The sequence below is a fragment of the Lutjanus erythropterus genome, chromosome 18 (genome assembly GCF_056507025.1).
Source record: "Lutjanus erythropterus isolate fLutEry1 chromosome 18, fLutEry1.hap2, whole genome shotgun sequence".
NCBI classification, from domain to species: domain Eukaryota; kingdom Metazoa; phylum Chordata; class Actinopteri; order Lutjaniformes; family Lutjanidae; genus Lutjanus; species Lutjanus erythropterus.
In genome coordinates this window covers 36,384,737-36,410,600 of record NC_139334.1, presented here as the reverse complement: position 1 = coordinate 36,410,600, position 25,864 = coordinate 36,384,737, and the positions used below count along the sequence as shown (strand labels likewise).

Below are 25,864 nucleotides of genomic sequence, written 5' to 3'. Positions count from 1 at the left end.
GCTGTTACATACATATTGTACCTATACATTGTGTCCAAACCAGCAGATTTACTCTGATTTACCACGTTGCCATAATCCATCCATATATCAGTGTATTCTGTATACCTGCTGATCCTTCTCAGGGCCTTGGGGTGCTGGAATGTATCCCAGGATGCACTGTGTAAGAGGCAGAGGAGCCTACTAACACACACAGACTATCTGACTAAAATATTCCACAGACATCCTAATATAACAATGTACATATAATGTACCAGTTCATAAAGACCATCTGGAGCCGGTTTCATCAAGATATTTTAGACTAGTCTGAAGTGTTAGACTAGTCTTAATTTTGCTCATAGATGAGTCTGTTCAAGTTAGATCATTCATTCATTCATTTTCTGTAACCGCTTAGTCCGTAAGGGTCGCGGGGCTGCTGGAGCCTATCCCAGCTGACATTGGGTGAGAGGCGGGGTTCACCCTGGACAAGTCGCCAGTTCATCGCAGGGCTAACACATAGACAGACAACCACTCACACTCACATTCACACCTACGGGCAATTTAGAGTCACCAATTCACCTAGCATGCATGTCTTTGGACTGTGGGAGGAAGCCGGAGAACCCGGAGAGAACCCACGCAGACACGAGGAGAACATGCAAACTCCGCACAGAAAGGCCCTGCCCCAGCTGGGGAGCTGGGGGATCGAACTCAGGACCTTCTTGCTGTGAGGCAAGTTAGATCATTTCACAAAAATAAAGACTGTGAGACAAAAACAAAGACACCTTGACCCCAGGCTGACTCAAGCTTAAGACCCATGATCTTTTATATATTTATGTTTGGCATACTTCCAGTGCATCACCCTGCTAACTCGCTGACCCTCTACTTTTTAACCTTTTATAACTGATGTTAGTGACCCTTGTTGTAATGAAATAGCCTGTTATGGCATTTTGACCCACACTGACTGTCATTATTGAAGATGACCTGTATATATATCAGAACTTAGCTCAAATTAAAGAAAAAACTGACAAAGACATTGTTGAATGAAGCCCCGTGTTCGTCGGCAGTGGGCCTCCAGCTGTGTCAGTGTCAATGTAGGAAAACAGATACTGATCTGTCCTGAACTGATGACCTGTTACTGCTGTATGCTGGGCAGAAACAAACAAAAAAAGGATATAGGAGAGTTGTCATCTTTTGAAGTGTTTAATAAGTTTTACACCACAATAACTTAGTACTTTAGAGTAGACCAAGTCAAAAGTGTGTTCTAAATGCCATTAGTTATCTTACATAAGAGCACTCCTGCAACAATATTCTGTAGAAGAACACCCCTGAAATGAAGCTCACTGATGAACCACCACATGCTTCTATCCAAGACACCAGTAAATATAAATGGATTTGATTGGCTTTCGTTCATCAAATTACTCTGACTGTGATCCCAGTGATGTTGTTCCCTTGTTCATTATTGTTGTCAGGGGTGAAAGTAACTAATTACAAATACTAAAATTACTTAATTAAGTAGGTCCTTACTTATAATTTAAGAATATTTTCAAGTTTGTACTCTTACCCATACTTAAGTATGCATTACACTATATAATCTACTTGGTAACTTTTACAGTCAAAGCTGAGTACTGAATACAATTTGAACTAATGTCCAAACGTTTCATCTGCATTTTAGTAACCGATAAGGTGATCTGATCACAAACCGATGAAACAATGACATTAATAACAATGTAGCAGCACAGGTTTGGAGTGAAGATTTTAATGATCAATCATTAATTGACTGATCACTATCAAGAATTTAACCACATAAAAATGTATTCATATTCAAAAGTGTAGAAATGTCAGTAATTGAACCCTGTATTTCTTGTATTGCTTTGTCCGGTGGAGCAATTTGTTGAATAAGGAAACTTAAATGAAAAGAGGAAAAAAACATAAAAAAAACATAAAAAAATGAAAGTGAGAATGTGTTTTGTATCTTATCTTCTATCAAATTAGTAATGATTATTGAATCAAAGCAAAGTGCAGAAAAATGTACAACCCTAGTTTGGAGAGATGACTGTGAGCACTGAGCAGAACAGAGCAGAAGGAATTCAGACCGAAATCTGTGGAAACAAACACCTCTTTTATTGAATGCTGTTATTAATTATGCATTAAACATCAACTGTATAACTAATACATTAACATAGTCTTTGAGATTAATATTTTGTATTTTTATTTAAGAATTAAGTGATTTTTTTTTTTAGTAATGTAACAGTACTTATCTTATCTTAATCTTTAAATGTACTTAGAGTTACTGTTAGCATTCTTTGTGTGGGCGGCCCTGAACCTGTATGATGTGTGTTACAAAAACTATGTGTCATTTCTCTGTTTTCTGATGCAATGTGAATGTAACATGCATGAAATAAAACGGACAACAAAGCTGATAAACTCTTATGTGTAAACTACAGAGAAAACTCAGGCGAGTATAGGAGGCTTACCAACATTCAGATCAGCTTCAGATCAGCTCTGTGAACACTGAAGTACTTTTTTCCAGCCTTTTCCCATTATGATTATTTTTTGTGATGATCCTAGGTGGAAAGGTGTCATAATTTCTGTTAAAATAACATGTTCATAATCTTATAAAATACATTTAACTGTTTCGCAGATCGCTGATGGTTATTATCCTGCTACTATGGTTTACTACAAATGATGGCATGCATTTTGAAAAATATAAAAATACTTTTTACAAAATTAACATTTTGGTGTTATTTCTTTTTTTTTTTTTTTTTAAAGATAAACTAAAAGAATAAATGCATTAATCTCTTAGCCTCATATCTATCAATGAGAGATAATAGAGTTTGGAAGTCAAAAGTCAAAATGACCACTTGTACTGTTAGGGAATAACATAATCATTTCATCCACCCTGGAAAACTCACTTTGAGCACATCATACACACATGAATGAACATATAATTCTGTGTGCAGTTACACCAAACTGAGTACAAAGAAATCCTGTACAGACACAGTCATACTGAAGCTTCCCTGGCAGCGTACAGGTCTGTGGAGAGTCATCTTTTAGTCAGTGTATAAAAGGAGGTTTAGTCCTTAAGTTCAGCCATTCACCAAAGTGTATCTATTCACCAAGTTCAACTGCTTCTGAATATCCAGAGAGTTCATCCACCTCCTACTGCAGTAAACATTTACCGTCTTTCCCTGACCCTCGTGTTAATCCCATCTCTCTCTCCACTTCAGCCTTCAGGGTTCTCTTCCTCTGCCGCTCTGCCGCTTTCAACTCCTTTGAAAGTCTTTGCTTCTCTTTCTTTGAGGCCTTCTTTGCTCTCCGGAACATCTGCGTGGTGTAGTGCCCTCCGTCGTTCTCCAGAGTGATTCTGTCGATCTTCTCCAGCAGCTGATCGATCTGCTCCTGCTCTTTCACCTGGTTGTTGAAGACATGATATCTTCCGTAGCAAACCTCAATGAACTCTTTGAGTTCTTCACTCTTTGAAATAAAGGTTTCAATGGTTTGTTTCTTCAGTTTGTCTCCGTGTGTGAACAGCACCAGAGAGTATTTAGCTGCCTCCTCACCAAAAGTATTCTGAATCACCCTCATGGTGTCTTTCTCTTCCTTGGTGAACCTGCCCAGCTTTAGAACCACCAGGAAGGCATGAGGACCGGGGGCAGACAGAGACATGCACATCTTGATCCTCTTCAACACTTCGTCTTCGGTGAAATTAGTGTCAAACAGCCCCGGAGTGTCGATGATGGCAACACTTCGACCTCTGACCTCTCCGTCAACTCTCTTGCACTCAGTTGTCCAGGATGCAGAAGACAAATGGGAGTCAAATGCTTCTCTCCCCAAGATGGTATTTCCCGCCGCGCTCTTCCCTGCTCCTGTCTTCCCCACCAAGATGATCCGCAGCTCATCACTCTTCGTCTGCTTCTGAGATCCTGTAGAAACAAAACACAGCAACATCTTTGTTTTCATCTTTGTTCTTCTGCTGCTGGTGCTGGTTTATACTTTCATTGATCGAACATCCCAGAGCAACATCTTTGTTTATCCCAGAATGTAAAGCTGCAAACATTCACCCTTCAACATCCATTTTGTGCAGAGGCTCAGGGTCCATGGAGTTGATTAAAATATCGCGTTGTTGTTTTATAGAGCAGCTATTGAATCCAGTATTCGTTGAGGCATTACAACATGGTTTGGAAACCTGACCGTCAAACTTAGATCACAACTACAAAACCTCATCAGAAGGGCAGGAAAAATCATTGGCATGCTGCCCCCATCCTCTCTCCAGGAGATATGTGAGGGGACACTGAGGAAGCAGGACCTTAAAGTCACTAAAGACCCAAATCATATCCTTCATAAGGAGTACGAGCTGATGCCTTCAGGTAGAAGGTACAGGTTACCAAACTGTAAGCTGAAAAGGTCTAAATTTTTGTTAGTCCCACTATCAATCAAACTACTTAACAGTAGGAGATGAAATATGTTTATGTGGGTGTGAGGGGTGAGGGAAGAGAAATGTGCAATATTTTAGTGTAGGGTATTTGTGCAGTAATTTTTGTATAGGATTTTTCTTTATTTGACTTTAGGGCATCATGCAATACTCTTTGGTATATGTTTTTTGGGGTGTATGGATCTTGAGGTGATACTGTGTGTTGGTTGCAGAACTGAAGAAGCTTCTTGGATGAGAAGCGAAACATCTTCAAGAACTCTACATGTGTATTTGTACATGTGTGGTTGTGTTGCCTGTGTCACTTGAATGTTCAAGACAACTTTCTCCTTAGGTTGAGACAGTGAAGGCTGATCTTATCCTATCCCATTGTAACCACATGGTTGACCATTTTTACGACTAAACTGCTGTCATAAAAAGTCAGCAACACCCTTATTTTGCTGTTTATCGTTATTCCTCTGACTGACTTGAGTGTCTAATGACAATTACATCCACAGGGTAAAAGATATCGTTGACAAAAAACAGATGTGAAGCTGCTCTTCAGATATGACTTCAAGTGACACCATAAGTTGAAGTAAGAAAAACAATCTTTAGATTTCATGTTTTAGACCTCCTAATGATTTTATTTCCATAAAAAAGTAACATTTATCTCTATTTTATTTGAATAAAGTGTGTAGCTGCCTGGTTGAGTTGCCTGTTTTGGGTAAACTGAATCTCAACTTCTCCATACTGATAAATCCAACACTGAAAGTCTTTTGTGATTTACTCATTTCTTCATGTTGAAAGCTGTTTTTTGTTGACATGTTGTTATCCATACACTGACAATCCCATGATTACTTCAGCTGAGTCTGTCGACCAATCAAAGGTCCATTCCCCTTTCAATAGATCTAGGTACACACACTTTGTACTCAAATAGAAAAACAGATACTGCTGTAAAAAACAAACCCCAACTATTAATCAGTAAAAACAGTGTGACATGTGACTTTTCAAATCTGGACCAATCACTCTATAGAACTGGCCCCATAATTAAATAAATGGTTGTGATTGGCCCAACCTGATCCAAGGCTGGTGGAATTTTGTCTGAAAGGACAGGGGGGCAGACATATCTGCCAGAACAAAGGAGAATATTGTAGTTTGTAGGCTAATGTAATGTGCCCATATAGTTAAAGAAGCAATGTTACACCCTGGCTTTCAAAAATGAATACTGCAGTCCAAAGAGTGGGTTTGAGTCATAGACGGTATATTAAATAGGTTGAATCCCTATTTAATATACGATCAATAATCAGAGCAAGTTGTCCCCCCAACTGGCTGTTGCAGCTAAACATGTTTCCTTAATCTGTAATGACATAACATTGTCATTTTATGATTTACTACAATAAATATATTACATATTTCCCCTTTAAGTGCAGTACTCAAGTTTGAGGAATAACAGATTAAATGTAACAGGATTATGCAATCTGGATTTTAAAAAGGTAACTGTATTCCATTAAGTTACAGATAAAAAAGATGTAATCAGATTACAGATCTATTTAGTAAAATTTTAGATCATTAGTAGGATTATAATTTTAAAATAAAGCAGGATATCCTACCATTCACAGCACATAGCTGCCAATTCATTATCATGGTCTCTACTGAAAAAATGCTTCACTGGGTGGAAATTTCAGCATTTTTTGTCTTTGAATCCATCAATCAGACTACATTAATCTGTACCTATTTTGATCATTGGTTAATTGTTTTGAGTCATTTTAGCTAATATTAATATTTTCTGGTTTCTTTACTCCTCTCTGACAGCAAACTGAATATCATCTTGGACATTTTTCATAATTTTCTGACATTTTATGGACCAAACAGCTGATCAATTAATTTATGAAATGATTGACAGATTAATCAATAATGAAAATAACTGTTACAGGAAAGACTGTTTTGATATAATCCAAAAGGACAGTAATCAAGTGACATTACTCTAATATTGTGATACTTGGATTATATTACTGAACATATTTTTTAACAGATAATCAGTAACTGTATCTGATTACATTTTATTTTATTCAAATAACCCTGGGGTACTTGATCACATAGACTTAGATACTTAGATTCCACCACTGCAGATTACTGGGTGGAGTCTTTGCATCTAATTTATTCATAATTAGGAATGTGCCAACACTTAAACTATTCTAAATCTTTGCTGGTTCTATGGTCAGCTCTTTAATTCAGCACATGCAGCAGCCTTCAGACACATGCTACACTTCAACAATCTACAAGTTTTGTTCCACTGAGGCTCTATGCAGAGTGTTGTTTATTTCTGTGTGGGACTGTCGCAACATGCAACATACAGAGTAATGGCAAAATAAAATTCTACATACAACATGTTTGCTTAAAAAAATACTGTAAGCAGCTGTTTTGGTTGATCAGCTTTTTATTGAATTTGTCACATGAAAACCACTGTACACAAGGTACCAACATGTATATAAACAGTATTTAAGACAAATCATCACTATATAGCCTACCAAAGAAAGAAAAAAAGGCCCTACATAAGTGCTAGATAATTTTACATTATATTTGTCACATAAAGTGTGTTTTCTATGTGACAAATGTCCCATTCTTTTATAAACAGGTAAATTATGGTCTTCTCAGCAGCAGTCAGACCTACAAACATGACTTTCCAAAGTGTTAACCTGGTTTTATCACTGAAGGTGAAGTCAAAATTAAATAAAAAATAAAATGGGCTGTTTAGGAACTGGGAATTTTAAGATATTTTCACTATAATTAGTCACCTCAGACCAGTGATTAGATACAGAAGAGCAGTCCCAGAAGACAGTACAAGAAGGTACATGCCAACAGTGTTCTGTTGGGGCTGGTGATACAGTATGTATCACAATAAAGGCATTACAATATATTGCAATACTTTAAGCAAGATGATATATTAATAATTTTAATCAAAGTTTGGGAAAACTGTCATTGTATAAAGAACCCACCAGCATATATTTATAATATATATAATATTTGAGTCAAACATTTACTTTTTTTGTGCAATCAAAGCAGGGAAGACATTTAACAACACTGCTCTCTAGTGGACGAGGGTTTAAACACAACACAAAGTTAATCACAGCCGCAAACGTGTGCATGTATCACAATATCTCTATAGAATGTTATTGCAATACAGTATCAGAAAATATAATACTGAGATACTCAATATTTTCAATATGTTCTTACACCCCTAATTCTGGCTACATTTAATACCAACACATGCTCATACCTTTACAGCAGAATGGGTTGATTGCCAATGATCCCCAAGGCGACATATATGACCAGTGGACACCATGCTAACTAAGCCATGTGACTTAATTCACATTACATGTGGTTAATATAGTAAAATGGTCACTGTTTTGGTTAGGTTAGGTACCAAAACCACTTACTATGTGTAGGAAAGGATTGTGGTTTGGATAAAAATAAGTAGTATTATGTATGACATGATGAAAGTGAAGTACATAACAAAAGAAGAAAAACAGAGTTAAGCAGCCAAAGCATTAAAACAGATTCATCTACTGTTATAAAAGATTGAAAAAAGTTTCTCCTATCTTACATATACAGTATATGAACATCAACTCAAGAAATGAATGTACTGAATCCACATGTACTGTTTAATAAGATTTATTTAAATGCTACACATGTATAGTCATTCAGTCATAACTCATCATGGTAATTAAATTCATGATTTTACATTTTACATTACATTACACAAATATTATGTAGTTAAGATGCTGTTCAAAATGCAATATAATACAAGTCAGTTAGCTTTACTTACGTCAGGTACAGAATATTTCAGTGATTACCAAAAAATTATTATGGAAGTCATCTTCAGTGCAAATTATTTGTGCAAAGAGTTTACCAAGAAGCAAATAAGCAGATTACACTAGACAAGATGTCTATATTTGGTAACACTTTAGTTTATATCCCACAGCATACTGTGTAATTACTCCAGAGTTATGGCATAAACGCTGTACCAGCACAGTACAATACCTACCTACAATACCTATATGTAGGTACTGGGTAACATAATGGAATAAGGGGGTATAATTTTGGATTTTACAAAGAAATAATACTGTAGTTATTTTAGTTATTTTTCCAACTACTGGACAACTATTTTATTATTACAGGGTAAGTGTGCTCTGCTGAGTAACTATCTGGATGTTTGTGCTCAATTTAGAGAGAATTTATACTGTAGTTATTTCTAATGGATACCCATTCTATTATTACAGGGTAAGTATGATGGGTAACACTTTAGATTACAGCCCACTTGTGTGACTATAAGTAGTTACTATGTAACTATACGTAACAAGGGGAGAAGTGTCAGTGCTTTAGAATACAGCCTTCATGTCCTGTAGTTACTTTTTAACTATATGTAAAAAGTTTACATATAGTTATACAGTAACCGCATGTAGTTACACAAGTGTTGCCAATCATACTTACCCTGTAACAGTAGAGTAGGTACCATTAGTTAAATATAACTACAGTATAAATTCTTGCTAAATTCATAACAAATGTCTAGTTAAGTGCTCTGTAAATCATACTTACCCTGTAATAATAGAATAACTACCCAGTAGATAAACAATAACTACAGTATAATTTAATTTTAAAATCACAAATTGTTACCCCCTTATTCCATCTTGTTACCCAGTGCCTCAGCATTAACAGGTGTTATTTTAAAAAAATCTCATCGTGTTAGTGCTACCCTATATTTTTCCTGGAGAACAATCAAACTATTCAACCTAAAGTTGTACTGTCTTCACTGAACACGGCAGTGTTCTGAGAGTCTCACTGATATAGCGCCAACAGATGCTCCAATAGCTGCTCCAGCTGCAACTCCAACTGCCAAACCGATTGGTCCAGCTGCGACTCCCAGCAGACCTCCAACAGCGGCACCACAGGCTGCTGCTATAGCTATTGCCGGAGCAGCGACAAACTCGTTTGACCTTTCAGCTCGAGCTCTGGCTTCATACTCATATCTCATGTGCACCCGCTGCTCCTGCGTGCGGTAGACCTTCGCTCCACATTTGGCTCTCAGTTCGTCCAGCTCTTTCTGCTTCTGTGCTTCCATCTCCTTCAGGAGTCGCTGTTTCTCCTTCTCTATGGCTTCCTCCGCTTTCAGGAACATTTCGTTGGTGTAGTAATTTCCATTGTTAGCCATGGTCATCTTGTCAATTTTGTCCAGGAGGTGACTGGTTTGTTTTGGGTCTTTGATTTCATTGTTGAAGACATGGTATCGATTGTAGCACTGTCGAATGAGGGCATTCAGGTCGACACTCTCAGCAATATAGCTCTCAATGGTTTGCTTCCTCAGCTGATCTCCATGTGTGAACAACACCATTGTGTATTCAGCTGCCTCTTCACCAAAAGTGGTCTGGATCATCTTGATGGTTTCTTTCTCCTCCAAGGTGAATCTGCCCAGCTGAAGAACCACCAGGAAGACATGAGGACCAGGAGCAGCCAGAGAGATGCACATCTTGATCCTCTTCAATACTTCCTCTTGGGTGAAATTAGTGTCAAACAGCCCTGGAGTGTCGATGACAGCAACCTTTCGACCTCCAACATCCCCCTTCGCTTTCTGGCACTCAGACGTCTGGGAGGATGGAGACAATTCTGACTCGAACGCCTCTCTGCCCAGGATGGTGTTTCCTGCAGCGCTCTTCCCAACTCCGGTCTTCCCAACTAGAACAATCCTCCTTTCATTTGGATCTGTGGCACCTCTGTACCCTGTCGGAGAGAAATACACCGTTCATCATACAGTGCTGCGCTGTCAAATGAGGCTGTGTGCACACTGCAGATGGAACAAAAGATCTCAGCTGATTACATTTTTGAAAATGAGAGATAAGAGTCACCTCTCACGAGACAACTTCGAACCAACAGTCAGACTACAAGGCTGATAATACAGCCTTTGTTTAGCTTGATGACAATGCATTTTTGATGTTATCCAACAGGTCTGGAAAATCTCTGATATCCACCAAGTCACAGCATTTCTCAAATCAGAGCATTGTGTAAATGTAAAGGACAGGCATTTCTTTGCATAACACCTCCCAATAACAAGGTAATTCAGAGTGCTTTACATACAGACAGACATTCGGACAAGATGTAACTGAAACACAAGGCCAGTTCAGTGAGTTTTCTAAAAAGATGATTTCAAATGAGTGATGCATAAAACCGGAGGGCTTTCTCTCCATGTTTAGTTTGCACAAGAAAACCTGTTTCATACCATCTGAGAGGTCTGGATGGTTAAGGACCGAGCAACAGATCATTTAAACACAAAAAGATTGAACAATGAAGAACACCAGCATTTAAAATGAGCAAAGCTTTTGTGTTGGTTTCAACTTTGCTCAATTCTTACACCAAAATTTTTGCCATTGACTGATTGCAAGGCAACTGACCTGCAAGTCCAAAACAGATGATGTTATCATAGCCCATTAGCTGTATAGCACCATCCACTTTTATAAACTGTCATTATAGTTTTCATCAGTGGAGTTGTAGACCAATGGTGGGCAAGTTATCTGAAAAATGTGATCAGTTACTCACTGAAAAAGTTCTTTTTCACAAAAGACCCCACAGCAAAATGATTTACATGCTTCTGTTACTTGGCCCAGCTCTTAAGACTTAAGAAGGCAGACTTCCTGTACCAAGTTCTAACTTTTACAGAAGAGCAATAGAAAGCTGGACTGGAAACATCATGAACTAGCATGAGATGTACACGGCCGGAGGCCAGAACATCATTGGTACTCATTTACCGAGCACCAGTGATACTGGGGAGGTGAAGTGTCTGCGCAGAGCCCCGAGGATATGAAAAAACAATCCCCACCACAGCCTGTTTACCCTGCTGCTGTCTGACAAGAGATACAGAAGTATCTGCTGCTGCACCAATGGACTCCAAAGCAGCGTCTTCCCTCAGGCTGAGGCAGCTCAGTTTATCCTCTGCACTGCTCTGCAAAAACAGTCTATTTTTTATGACTAATTTCTTATTCATCCATTATAGAATTTTTGTTTTGTGAGAAGCATACCAGGACTACAGCTGTCATTTAATTGCACAACCCTGTATTGTAGAATTGCAAATAAATGAGCCTTGTACCACATACCTTTTAACAAATGAAAATCCTCATAACAAGAAATCAGCTTATGATTTTGATGTATTTACTGACCATCATCAGCAAGCTTAGCCCTAGGAGATAAACCCAGCAGAACTTGACTTCACCTCACAGTGAAGCCACAGACCCTCCAGCAAAACCTGGCTTCATAATCTACTAACTGCCTGATGTTTGTTTCAATCTAAACTAAAAAGATTTAATGTGTTAATAAGACAACTGAAGTTTATCTTCTATTGGCAGAGGCTTACCCCACCACAGCCCCTGCACCAAGCTAACATGTCCCTGACCAGTCAGCCCACTAAACACATAAAGACCAAACTGATCTTGAACTCACCTTCATTCAAACTACTGGCTAGACAGATATGAAATGTAATGTGGCCACAGAATTTCATGAGTCAAGTCAGACTTGACAAATTAAAAAAGACTTGTAAGTGGACTTGGACATTAACACCCATGACTCATGACTTCACTTGTACTTGAGCCTTTTCACTCGAAAATACTCAGTACCTTCCCTCAAAGCACAAAGATTAAAAAGTCTGTTATTTAAAAAGTGTCAATCCACAAAACCATTCATTTCCTGAATCAGCCAACATTAACACTATTCATTCTCAGCATGTCGACACCTAATTCCCCTGATTCACTTTGTTTGAACCAGTCTGACAGCATCCCATCGAGTTGCGGGAGAGAACCATGAAGAACTAATGTTACTCCAGTTGGAAAAAATGACACCAAAAATGACACCAAAGGCCATGCCACTCACACACAAAAACTGTGAGGTGGTCAACAAAAAATGAATTGCAGTGTGCAAAACGTGTAGGTTGAAAATTACGGACAAAGACGCATCAATTTCCAACTGTGAAGTTGTATAAAGAATCGGAAGTTGAGGTTCTGTTGTTCAAATGGCATAACATTTGGTGAAGAGCAAATTATGACTTGTTGAGGACACAAAACTCAAAGACATGGGACTTGACCCAAGTCTTGAGTGCAAAGACTTTTGAGGATTACCCCTGACTTGCAAAATGACTTGGTTCCAGCTCTGTCAAACTATTACTATTACACTCAGAAAGCTTTTGTTGTTATTAACGGTGGGTTAAAAAAATCAGTTAATCAATTCAAATCTAATTTCCTTTGCATAGTCCAATATCAATTCATAAAATCCCAAAATCGATCTTTCACTCTATGTCTTTTCTCCCGTGGATGTGTGGTACAGCCTGCAGTTTTAACCCCATTAATCTTGCATGACCAGCCTTTGGCACGAGATCTCGTGGCCCTAATTTTAGTGTGTTGGTCAGGTCATGTTTAATAAAAAGTATGTAAATTTGAATCGATACCCAGCCCTAGTCGTGAACTGTCCAGATGTGGGCTGTGGTGGAAACAAAGTCGACCTCTCTGAGATTCATCACCCCAGATTCTTTCTTGAGAAGCCAAAAAAACTCAAAATAATGTCAACACACATACACACTGCTTGTTACTAAAAAAGTAATTATTGTAAAGTTTGCTAAGTTGGCACTGCATGATACTTCAGATTTCACAGTATACCAGTGAACTGTCACACTGACAGAAGGATCCTTACCTTGATAGTATGCCCCGCTCATGATGAAACGCCAAAAGCCAGAATTATCCTGTTGCTGTGTGTCCTGTCATGCTATGAATGTTTCATTTAGACACTTGTCATGACTTCACTCGTCATTTGTCCACATGGGCGTTCCCTCTGTCTCTGCTGGACTGGAATTTCCAAGCACAAGACAGTGCAGCATGTTTTTAAAATATAGGTTAGACTCTGAAGTCACAGAGCATGTGAAATGTCATATTTAAATATTGGGAATTTATGTAAATGCATGCATGTATCAGCTCATGCACTGTAGAAGCCAACAAGGTGAGAAAACTTACTACACATTTTTGAGTTTTGAACTCCCCTCAAACTCTTAAACTTTGAAAAGTTTTATCAACTACTAATCTTTTGTTGAGATAATTTGCTTTTCTTCTTTAGATACTTGAATCTTTGAATTTTAGAAATTTTGTATTTCAAAAATTGTTCCCTAACCCTAACCCAGTGAGCTGTGAACCTAATTGTCATTATTTGGTACCTGAGAATTAACTGGTTTAAATGAAAATATTAAAATATTAACCAGTATTTACTTACACTCCAATGAGTTTACTTCTACTTCCTAAACTCAAAGACTGTAGTTTAAGAAAAGTAAATTATGTAAGCAAAAGAAGTTTAGTTTAGTACTTCAGGTATATCTTCTCCTGATGCACAACAGAACCAGTTCACCCTGTTTTTCAATGAAAAACTATTTACGACAAGTCTAACACCTGTTTACAGGAACTGACAGTAAGAAATGCCTAACACTCCCATTTTTCATTTCCTATAACTAGATTTGTTTACAGGGTGAGCCAAGTTAGCCAGAGCTGACAGCTTTTATTTCAGTTCAGATTCTTCACAATATACTTATGTCTGGCAGCTATAAAACTTTATATAACTTTTTTCTGAATGGAACTTACTTGCTTTCTCACCAAGAGTTCAGTGAGAAGGTTGATACCACTCTCATGTCTGTGTGGTAAATATGAGGCTAGAGCCAGCAGCCAGTTAGCCTAGCTTAGCATAAAGAGAAGAAATAGGGGGAAACAGCTTGTCTGGCTCTGTCCAAAGGTAAAGAAAATATGCACCAAAGCTCACAGTTACATGATAGCTCATCTGTTTAATCCCTGTGAAAAAGTGTAAAAATGACTATCTGCTGTTGTACAGGGTGTCTTACAATATGTCATAAGTGATAATTATGAGATAAAAAAAAAGTTTAAATACACTTTCTTGCTTTGTTTCAGTCTTGTCACAGTCTTTAAAGTCTTTTTTAAATGTTTCATGCCTTAAATGTCTGTGTAGCTAATGTTAGTGATTAGTCTGTGTTAGTGGTTGGTCTGTGTAGCTAACATTAGCAGTTGATCTGAGTAGCTAATGTTAGTGTTTGGTCCATGTAGCTAATCTTAGCAGCTGGTCTGAGTAGCTAAAGTTAGCAATTGGTCTCACCTGTAAATGTTCCTTTATATTAGATGTCAAGTCCTTGGATGATATCGTCCTGTGTTTTAAAATGTATTTGGAAATTGTAATCCTCCTAATAATCCCCATTTTCAAATATATCTGTAATCTGATTACATCTTTTTTTATTTGTAACTATAGAAGGTAACTGGAATACATTTACCTTTTTTGTATTGAGATTACATAATCCTGTAACAAGTAATCTGTTTCTCCCCAAGCTCGATAAATCACTAATTTTCATTGTCATGTACCACTTCTCACCTGTGTATATTATTCTTAAAAAGCTCATTTATGTGCTTTTCCATGACCGTTGGTAAGTTCGTGCTTGTCCCTCATCTGTTTGAACATGACAAAGCCCCTGTGCACACATCAAGCTCCATATAGAAATGCTTTTTCAAGTTGGGTGGGGAGGGATTTGACTGGCTTGCACGGATTCCTGACCTCAACCCCGTCCAACACTTCTGAGCCAGATGTTATCAGTCAACATCAGTGTGGAGCCTCACTACTGCTCTGGCAGCTGAGTGGGATTAAATCCCTGCAGCAGGTTCAACACCTGCTGGAAAGACTGAGAGCAGAAGAGGGGAGGCTGTTGCAGCAGCACATCAATGCCTGTGGTGCTGGGTGTGATGATCAGGTGTCCACATATAGTATTTTGAATGTGACAGAGCTCCAGCTCTGACACAGTGTTGTTTGTGTCATGCATCTGTGTCAGTCTTTGGAACGGTTACTCTAGTGCATACCAGTAAATGTGTTGAAGAGCTTAAGAAAACACATGCTGACAAACTTGTTTAACTTGTCCGAGCAACATGTGAACAGGTCACAATGACTTGACAGAAAGGGGCATCAAACTTTCTTTCTTTCCTCCAAGTCCTTCTTGGCTCTTGAAATTTTAGTTTAAATATGTTAAGGTTTTAACATTCTATCAATATTAGTATCACACATTACTGTGTTACATTAATGTGTTCTTTTGTTATGTCACTGATAGTATACATTTTGGAAATTCCCTGAAATGACAGCTGTCTTTGTTTGCACTGCATGTCAGGCAGTGGCCAAACCACAGTAAAGATATGAGAGGTATGAACTGTTCATGACAACAAAATGACTTCTCTGTTAACCTCTCACACTTGTGGGAACTGACACCAACAGCTGCAGATCAGAAGAGGTGGGACCAAATTGTTATACAACCTGCAAGTAAGTCTAAAGTCTTTGCACCCAATCCCAATTTAAGACTGACAAGTCCCAAGTCCTAAACTTTGAGTTTCAATCCTAAACAAGTCATAATGCACTCTTCACTAAATGTAATGTCATCTGAACAACACAGCCTTGACTTACTGTTCTTTGTGCAACTTCAAATGTCAAACAAAGTTGGAAGTTGTTGTGTCTCCATCTGTAATTTTCGACCCACATTTTTTGCATACTGCAGCTCACTTTTTGTCGACCATGGCAGTTTTTGAATGCAAACAAAATTATCTATGGTAGCATTTTTTTTCCAACTGGAGCTCAGTAACATAACATTCTTTGTGGTTCTCTGCTGTTGGATTGTTTCAAGAGGATCTAGGGAATTCAGTGTCGACTTGCTGAGAATGAATATTGCGTAATGATTTGTGGATTCACACTTTTTAAACAACAGGCTTTTTCATCTTTGGGCTTAGGGGGAGGTTATCATTAATTCATTCAAACCTTTTTAAAACCTTGAAAATCATTGTGGTTTCCCTCATTTGCAATGAGACAGAGAACTACACAGTTTAAAACATTTAAAGGGGACAGTATTCAGTCAAAGCAGATGCACACTGAAGTGAAGTGTTTTGGGATCATTGTCCAGGGGTGATGTGAGGGGAGGGGCATGTGTTAGTTTGTAGGGCTCATATAGTGTTGGGGGACTGTGGCCCTGGCATGTCACCTTTCAGGTCCGCCCAAAAAATCCTGAACATAGAAATGGTGAACAACAGTTTAACGGTCTTACTACATAGTTCTCAGTCTTCACGTTTTCAGCAACTATTTTCTTACATCTATAATGTGTCAGACAAAAACTCCCTTTTTCCTTTACACAGTCTTAAAGTCGCCGCTGGTACTCTCCACCAATATGTTGTTTTGGAAAAAACTGACAATTAACCTATTCTGGGGTTTAGGTATGAAGGTGGGTTGAAAGTTGGATATGTTTCTGTACAAAAATCCAATTTTTGCTGATTTTTGCTGTTTGGTGTAAATGATTCATCAAGCTAAATGCTTCGATATTTAATACTCTGACTCTGTCAAGTAAAAAAATTGAGTCATTGGTGTAAATGTCCAAGTCCAGTTATAAGTTTATTTAATTAAAAAAAAAAATTTTGTTAAGTCTAAAGTGATCAAATTTGTGATAACATGCTGAGCAAAAACAACTCTTAATGAGCCATCTTTCTGAATAGATGAGGCCGTTCACCCCCTACATGGTGAAGTTCCTGCATGTGACCACTTGATGTCAGTGTTGCCTGAGATTTACCCTGAATTAGCCTTTTCATCCACTCACACGTCCTTATACACACACAGCACGTTCAAGTGTGAGTGTCCAGTATTTACATTTTGTAATTGTGTTTTTGTGAGACTGATTGGCTCTCCAGCCAGTCTCTGTTTCAACAAGTCATGCCCGCTGGATTCCAAATTAATTTCCACACTCACTGAATGATTTACTCTGTCTGTGCATACTGTGTGCACACACCTAAAGGACAGCAGCCTCTTGAAACAAATTTAATACGGACCTGTCACTCATTTAAAGAGCTGAGGATTTAAACTTGAAGGTCCTTCAAAACCACACAACATATAAGAAAAACTTTTTTGGGGACATGGTGGAATATTTAAAGTGGATGAGAGGTGTGAGAGCAGTCAGATCAATTATGAAGCATTTGCATACTGTGACATTTCAGAACTGGCACAGTCTGCGTGGAGGGGGGGGGGGGGGGCGTAGTCTTCATGGCAACCTGTCAGGAACCTTAAGCCTGTAGGCCGGCTCCCTGCATTTAAACTAAAGTCACCCGTTCACTGTGGTTTGGTTAAACATCTGTTGTATTTTTAGATGTCTTTGTCTCCCCGTCTTCACTTTTCACTTTAAAGGCTGGTTCTTTCAGCAGATTCTGATTTAGTCAAATCCAGCTCATTGAAATTCTTATTTAGAGTGTGTCTTGTCAAAAGGTTTGATGAGGTAAGTGGCTGAAGTTTTATTCAGGGAGCAAACTGGAGCTAAGCAGCCTGGATTCTAGTGGATTTCTTTGTTGCTTCTGTCAGTTTTCACAGAGATCTTAACGATGACTGACAGCCAGTGATGGGAATTAACACATATGAAAGGTTTTAGAAATACTGATGCAACACACATTTGAACTGTAAAAAGAATTGATCTTTACAAGACATGAGGTTGTTAAGGACTTTTTTTTATTTCAATTACTTGAAACAAGACAGAATACAGTCCCCTCACAGGAATCAGGCAAAAAGACTCAAGACACTATTTGAAAAGATGTTCACGTCTACCCTTTTATTTCTTGTTATTACAACATACTGATGTGGAAATCACAAATCATTTTTCTGACTCCAATCATTTCATTCAGTTCAAAGATTCTTTGTCACATTTAAAGGGATAGTTCACCCAGAAATGGAAATTCAGTCATTATCTACTCACCCTCATGCTGATTGAAGGTCAGGTTTAGTTTTTATTAGTCCACAAAACACTGCTGGAGTTTCACAGGAAAACAGTGCTATAGAATCTCCCAAACAATGGAAGCAAGTGGTGACTAATTTTCAAATGTTAAAAAAACAATAGAAGAAAAATGTAAAAAGCCTCCATACTTCTTGTCTGGTATAATCCAAGTCTCCAAGACCCATCATGCCAAGTTGACCAAAAAATGTTATTTCCACCATGTTTTTGGCCTCAATGAGCCACGTTCATGTGCACATGCTCACTGTCTGAACTGGGTGTGTGTGTAGCATGATGGTGTCCAAACAGCATGTTGGAACTTTAGGAGATTTAGATTATACCAGTAAAGCAGTATGGAGTCATTTTATGTTTTTTTTTTTTTTTTTTTTGCCCAGTTATTTTTTACATTTGAAAACTAGTCACCTAACTAACAAAATAAACCTGACCTTCAGTCTGCATGATGGTGAGTAGATATTGACTGAATTTTCATTTTTGGGTGAATTATCCCTTTAAGCAATCACATCTCTCAGTTCAAAGGCACTTTATTAGGTACAACAGTAAGTGAACACATCACTGTTCACTTGTCAGTGACATTCAGCGTTGATTATCCCCAGCAGGTGTAAGTCAGGAGAGGATCATGTGATCGCTCTCATGTGTGCCTGATGACTTCACCTGCATTTTGTCCGGAGCTTATCTCAAATACTACTGGACCACTTGGCCTAATTTTTTGGTGTGCATTCATGATTGTATGCTGTATTTTAATGACTTATGTCTTTATGTTTTTTGTGGATGGCATTATGTTTTCAGGTCATCCCAGTCTTGTGAACAAGGAATTTCAAGAACGCCTAGAGGAAATTTCTCCAAACTTTGTACAAATGTTCACTGGGACTCAAAAATGAAAAAAATTTGGTGGTCAGAGGTCAAAGGTCAGGGTCACTGTAACCTCAGATCTGTGACATCTCAAAAACTTCCATGTTGCCAAATACCCTTGATACCTGTTATTGAATTCCTTCAAAGTTACAGGTCAATATAGCGATAAGTTTCATATTAAATTCCTTCAAAGTCTTCACTACATACATTATATGAGTGTGGACAGATATGCATGTAAACTGCAACTTGACTGGTCTATGGAGACAAACAACTGTGGCACTGCAGCAGGTGCTTCACCATCTGCTGCCTGGTGGGGATCTGCACTTCACTGAGTGACCTCTGCTAGTTGTGATTGTTTTCAGTTGAGTGGTTCGTTCAGTCTGTTTGTGGTCCAAGCTGTGCAGTTCAGTACAAAACTGCACATAACGGCCAGAACGCACAGGAAGCAGAAGCACTGCCAACTTCCATTTGGTGCCTATGTTAACCAGTTGGGCTGTTCAGACAGAGTGTGCCATGATATGCAGCAACAGTTTCAGCTTCTATTCTCTTTTTTTCCATGTTTTGCAGGCAAATCTGACAAGAAAGAACACTGATAATTTACTCGAAAACAACATAAATGATATGTGATAAATGATGAAATATGCATCTAATGCTTTCCAACTCTTTTGGTTTCTCTGCCTGTCTGCCAACTGTTCTCCTGGAGACGTCCCCCTAGTGTTTTGATGTCCAAAAGGTCAGGTTGAAGTCAGGTGATGTAGAACAAAGAGCACGAAAGTGCTTGTATGGAGGAGGTGGAGTAGATTTATCAGTCAGAGAAATGCAGGATTTTCACTTGCAGTGTTGCAAAATAGAACATACAGCAATATCACCCTGCAACTTCATAAAGTGATCATATTTGAATAAAAACTGTTTGATATCTTGGAACAATGTGGGAAATGCCAAAGCCTCAGATCTACACACTGTCACTGCAGTGCTGATTTGATTGATTGCTCTTAAATCACAAACAAACTTGTTATGCATTTATTGAAATTAACAAGATTTTTATACATTTGGCCTTTTTCAGAATTGCTGATTGTATATTGTTCAGTATATTGTTAATTGTTGTCATTTTTATCCAAATACAATCTTTATTTTATCATCTGGCAACACTATTCACCAAAAGCAGGCATTAAGCTGTTGTTCAGTCCCAGGAGGTCACAAACACACATTTCTAAGTCAGGCATGTTGGAAGCTTGATCTTCTTGAAGGCAACATTCAACATATTTTTGCATTCTGAACTTGTTTCACTGACACTGACCTTTTGGCCTCTTGCAATAACATTCCATTATATTTCAAGCCCGAGACCTCAAAAACACACATTGCCAAGTCAGAAATGTTGGAAAATTGATATTCTTGAGGGTAAACATGGTTTTATTCTAGTTTCTGCTGTACTTTATAAGATTCATTCTGAACCTGATTGGCCTTTTTAGCCTGTAAAGTTACATTAAGCTGTTTTTCAGGCCCAGGAAGTCAAAAACTCACATTTCCATTTCAGACAGAATAAGTAATGAAGAGTTTTTTTTTATTTTTTATTAAACAGTAGTAACTGCCATTTACTTTTTTTTTTTTTTAGATAAGTTATAATTAAGTTTGTGTTTGATATTAAGAGTTGTAATAATCTATATGAATCATTCTGTGTTACTTATTTATCTGTTTCAGTACCACATGTGGCACAGATCTCTAGTTGTATTATTTCTGTCTACCAATATAGCTGTGTCTGCTGTGTCGCACTGTTAGAAGTAGCTTTAAAAAAGAAGATTCAAGTGTCTGAAAGTTGTTTTCTAACAAACTTGGTGACAAGCACAATTTCAGATCCTCCGCTACACTTCCAAAGTCCACCATGAAAAAGGTAGCGCTATCAAGTTAGCCACTCATCTGCTTGTCTTGAGCGACATATCTGTCCTTTGAGGAGGACTAAGGGGATTACTTTTGGTCCCACCCCCTGTAAACCAAAATGTGATTGGTTGATTCACCTGTCACTTTCTAAACAAACACACAGGCTGTGGTCTTCTGTCCCAGTGATGAAGTCCTAACCAATGGGTGAGCCAGCTCTAATCTTTTTTCTGCCTAGAGACAACAACAAAAAAAATCTGATTGGATAACTCTGTGCTGATTTCAGGCAAGTAACCCTTTCATTTCTGAAGCAAAGTTGAGAAAATGAGGTTTGAATGAGAATTAGAAGACAATAGACCAATAATTAAAATGAAATGAATCAAATACAAGTACAGATATGTTAGGCCTTCTCTGAAGGCCTGGAAGCCCCTCAGGGTTCCCCTCTGGTTGCATGTATTTAAATATTGTGTGAAATGTACTGATGATATAAATTTATGATCCTACTGTCTGTTACTGAAGCAAACCATCACATTGTAGCATTTAACACCATAGTTACTATAATCCACCCTGAGCTTGTAACACCATTGAGATATTTCTCCTTTCTTGATAACATCAGTGCTGTTGTCCAGTTGCGTTCCAGATGATTCTGCTGCACGTTCTCACTGTGTGACAGGAACATGTCCTGCAGCACAGAGTCCTGATGTCAGTGATAAATGAGGGGCCGGTCTGTGACTGACACTGCTGTGTGGGAATGTGTCACTTCACTGCAAGGTGAGTCCCATATATGATGACTATATTCTTGAAATAGTCTAACCTATAATAAGAGAGGAGTCCTGCAGAGAGGAATGACAGATTAGCTGCTCTGCTATCCTCTGGGGCCCCAGGAGTGTTGGGGGGTGTGTGGCTCCCTGGGGAGGAGCAGGTCTGCTGGAGACTGATCTACTGCTCCCTCTGGGAGGATGTAAGGAAAGTGAATAGACCATTTGGAGTGTTTTCTTACTGCACAGCAGTGTGTTGTGCACATGTTGAGATACACTTAAGGCCTTTTCTGCTGCTGGTTTAGTCTGAGAAAGTATAGAACCTGATAAAACTCTATAAGGTCTCGTGATAAGACAGGCAGATGGACAGCAAGTACTTTGGCTCATTTAGAAGTTGCTTTATTACCATTTTTACTTGCAAATGCCGTTCATATCCATATCTAGGCAGTAAATACAACCAGGGAATATGGATTTTCCTTAAAGTTTCCATGTATCAAACTTGGCAGTAATACATTAGAGTCTGAAAGCATGCAAGAACAGATGCCTCCCATTAAACACAGTCTTAACTTCGATCTTAATGCTGTTGTGATAAAGCACTCTTTCTTACCCTCTTGATTTTATTTTGCCTACATTATGATTGTAACTCAACGCTACGTCACCATTTGTTCTCATAGTGCAGATTAAATTCATAATTGGAAGTACTGACATTAGTCATATCAATGTGGCTGATTAGATGAACACTTGCTAAGAAAGACACTGAGGTAGTTTAGTCTGGGATCTCTTGGTTCATTTTTGATTTCCCAGGCGTGCAGACCAAAATGAATCTGACCCTTCACTGAGCCCCTCTTGCGAACAGCTATAGACCCTTTCACAGCTGATGTCATCAAGAAGAAGCATGCACATTTCAGTAACAGAAGTAGCGGTCTATCCTGGTCATCCAGAAAAGTTATTGAGCTGCAAACATTGAATTAGATGGTTTACAAAAACCACAATCACCAAAAAGTCTGGTTGTTGCGTGTACAGTAGTCAGAATCAAAAATCCACTGGTCAACTTAGGTTGTACAGGATTACGACAGTATCATGACCGTTTCAGAGCAATCAGAGCATCTACAACTGCAAGCTATTTAACGTCTTGACTGGACTGAGGATGTGATCGAAACTGCTCGTGTTTGCAATGCCCATTGACAAGTTTTTGTGATCCGCCATACTAACGTTGCAAAACTGTGTGCTCAGCTTGCTCACTGTTTTCAAACTGTAAAAGGGTCTATTGCCCAATTATAGAGTAGTAACTGTAACTAGGGAGCAAAAGGCCTGTCAAGCTTTGCATTTCTCTACTTGTTGAAGGGGGTGTGCATGGAGCTCTAAGAACAATGACATTCTGGCGTCTTTCGAAACCTGGAGCACAAGAGCACACGTGTGGGGAAGGTATAAAACTCTGTCTTTATCTGCAGCCAGGTTTGCTAGATACCACTGCATCTGCATCTGCTAAATGTGGGGGGTTTGAGGAGGAGGATGCGGGCTGATGATGATGCATCTCTCTGGGTTGCTCTCTTAGGTCTAAGCTGGTTAGCTTAGCTCTTATACCAGCTCTCTTCCAGGGGTGGTCACGGTCCAGCTGGTCTGTCTGGGTGGCTGTCTGAAGGTCTGCTGTAGTCCCTGAGCTTCCTTTTCCTACGTTAATGAGGGTATATTTGTCTTCTATCTTCACCATTCAGTCACTGTCTGCTGAAAGCTAGCTTTAGCCTCAGTCTTTTAGTATTATATATGTATATATGCAGGGCGGCACAGTGGTGCAGTGGTTAGCACTGGTGCCTCACAGCAAGAAGGTCCTGAGTTTGAATCCTCCAGCTGGCTGGGGCAGGACCTCTCTGTGCAGAGTTTGCATGTTATCTTCGTGTCTGCATGGGTTCTCTCTGGGTTCTCCAGCTTCCTCTCACAGTCCAAAGACATGCATGCTAGGTTAATTGGTGACTTTAAATTGCCCGTAGGTGTGAATGTGAGTGTGAGTGATTGTCTGTCTCTATGTGTCAGCTTGGATAGGCTCCAGCCCCCCGCGACCCTTCAGGAATAAGCATTTACAGAAAATGAATGAATGAATATATGTACACAGCCGTTAAGTAACTGTACGTGTTTAATACACTTTCTCTGGGTTCTTCTTTTAAAACGTGTCAGATGGAAACATTACAAAGTCAGCTGGAGACAGACTTCCCAGCTGACTCAAGGAGTTTAAACATTAGCATAAGCTTATGTTAGCCAGTTACATGTATGAAATCTGATAGTTAGAGTCTTTATTTTAGCCAACAAAATCCACAGGTGTCAGCTAGATATGAGAAGCTGCTTTTGTTTAACTTGTCTGTGGAAGAAAAGACCTCATGTTTCAACAGTTACTGCAGTTTTGATGCTGAATCTGCCGCTGTTATGACTGTAAGTGGCAAATTGTGAGAATGGAAAGCTGGACAGGCATAGCAACAGTAAAGAGAAAAAAATGGCAGCGAACATTCTCAAATTACAGCTAGACAGCACACTAAAATATGTTCCTGAAAACAACGAATAGTAATCAAGTAGTTTTCCTGCTTCCTCAGCAACAGTTACGTACAAAAAGCTTAATAATTTCATTGAACTAGAAGTGAGCAGCACTCACCAGTGCAATTCAATTATCTACCATTTGGAAATGATTAATTTTCCATATTGAAAAAGGTGTAGCCAGGTAACTTGAGCAGCAATTATGGTGACACAGTCACCAGACAGGAATGACTGCATAAGTTATTATTGTCCACTGGCGCTTCCTAGTGGTGTAATTGAGACAGAGAAGTGAGGGTGCAAGTGATGAACTCAGAATACACATTTATTCACAGTTATTGTTGCTTTACAAGCTCTTTAAGGCAGAGGGCAGAAAAGGCAAATATTTTATAGTTGCACTGTAGAATCTAACCTCCTGTCTGTCTGTCTTCTAGCCCACTTGTGGACACTTTAATTGTTGTTTAAATATTATGTCATCTTGAAAAATTGTTATAACCTACCATGCCATTGCTATTGTTTATGAATTTATTTGTATTGTTTATTATACATAATATTGTATATACATAATATATAAATGCATGCTCCTTTCCTCAGAAGTTTCTTTAAAAAACAGCAATTCTTTTTAGGAAGTCTGATTTGGTGCAGCTATGTTGTTTAAGTGGAAACAGTCAACCTTTAGAATCATATAGCGCTTTGGGTTTGTATTTTTATTTTTTTAGCCATTTCCTGTTTTATTCTGGTATGATTTCCCTTGTGTCTTTGTTCTTTTTACTTCCTGTCTTTGTCTATTTTCCTGCTCTTTCTGATCATTATCATGATTATTTTCACCTGTTCTTAATTGCTCTCACCTGTGTCTTGTTATCCTCCCCTCCCACATGTATTTAATCCTGTGTCTTAACCTCCTTTAGTTGCTAGTTTGTCTGAACTCCCAGTGTTTTTCTTGTGGCCTTTTTGCTTTGTGTTTTTCCTGTGTGTTTTTGGATTTGGACTCTGCTGTGGACTTTGTTTTGTTTTTTTGTCTTTCCTTTTGGATTCGTTGGTTGCCTTTATCACCTTTTTGCTGTCTGCCTCAAGTGTCTGCATTTGGGCCCTAAATCTATATTTAAAGTGTCAGAAACAGGTTGTGATAATGCAAAGGAAAAGATGTGGGAATTTCTCATAAATAAGGAGAAGTACAGAAGAATTGTGAGCCCAGGAGGAAATAGGGAGAAGTTAATGAAAAACAGGAGATTCCTGGAAAAATTTACCCTTCACTAAGCCCCACCTCCAAAACAGCAACTGTCCAATCATACTCAGCGTTTCATGAGACTGAACAGTGTTTTTTTTTTTTTTTGTCTCTCAAAAACGTGAAACATGCACACATGAAGGTGAATGGATTAAACTTTGTCTTCATCTGTTCTAGCATAAGCTGCAAATGTTAGCATGTCTGGCTAACCAATGCTGGCTTTCCAGCTGCAGTAACTTTACCTCCAGACAAACTTGTTAGATCCCACTGCATCTACATTTGTTCTGTCGGGGTTTGAGGAGGGTGATCTCTCTGGCTCACTGTCTCAGGTCTAAGTCGGGTTAGCTTAGCTCTTATACTGGCTGTCCTCTACAATCACAGTCCAG

The 25,864-nt window shown here is 38.6% G+C and overlaps 1 protein-coding gene and 1 pseudogene across 1 annotated transcript; both read right to left on the bottom strand.

Annotated features, from left to right (window-relative positions):
- Positions 1 to 2,937: 2,937 nt before the first annotated feature.
- LOC146311408 (GTPase IMAP family member 9 pseudogene) lies at positions 2,938 to 4,588 on the bottom strand (annotated as a pseudogene).
- A 3,452-nt stretch (positions 4,589 to 8,040) lies between these two features.
- LOC146311407 (GTPase IMAP family member 7-like) lies at positions 8,041 to 13,256 on the bottom strand. Its single transcript, XM_084741922.1, has 2 exons — positions 13,109 to 13,256; positions 8,041 to 10,159 (listed from the first exon to the last, which is right to left on the bottom strand). The coding sequence occupies exons 1-2, from the start codon at positions 13,128 to 13,130 to the stop codon at positions 9,192 to 9,194; spliced, it is 990 nt and encodes a 329-aa protein (XP_084598048.1). The 5' UTR covers positions 13,131 to 13,256; the 3' UTR covers positions 8,041 to 9,191.
- Positions 13,257 to 25,864: the final 12,608 nt, after the last annotated feature.

Coding starts and splice junctions, on each gene's coding strand:
- LOC146311407 (XM_084741922.1), bottom strand. CDS start 13,130: ATGAGCGGGGCATACTATCAAG. Junction 10,160..13,108: donor GAGCGGGGCATACTATCAAG/GTAAGGATCCTT, acceptor TCTCTCCGACAG/GGTACAGAGGTGCCACAGAT.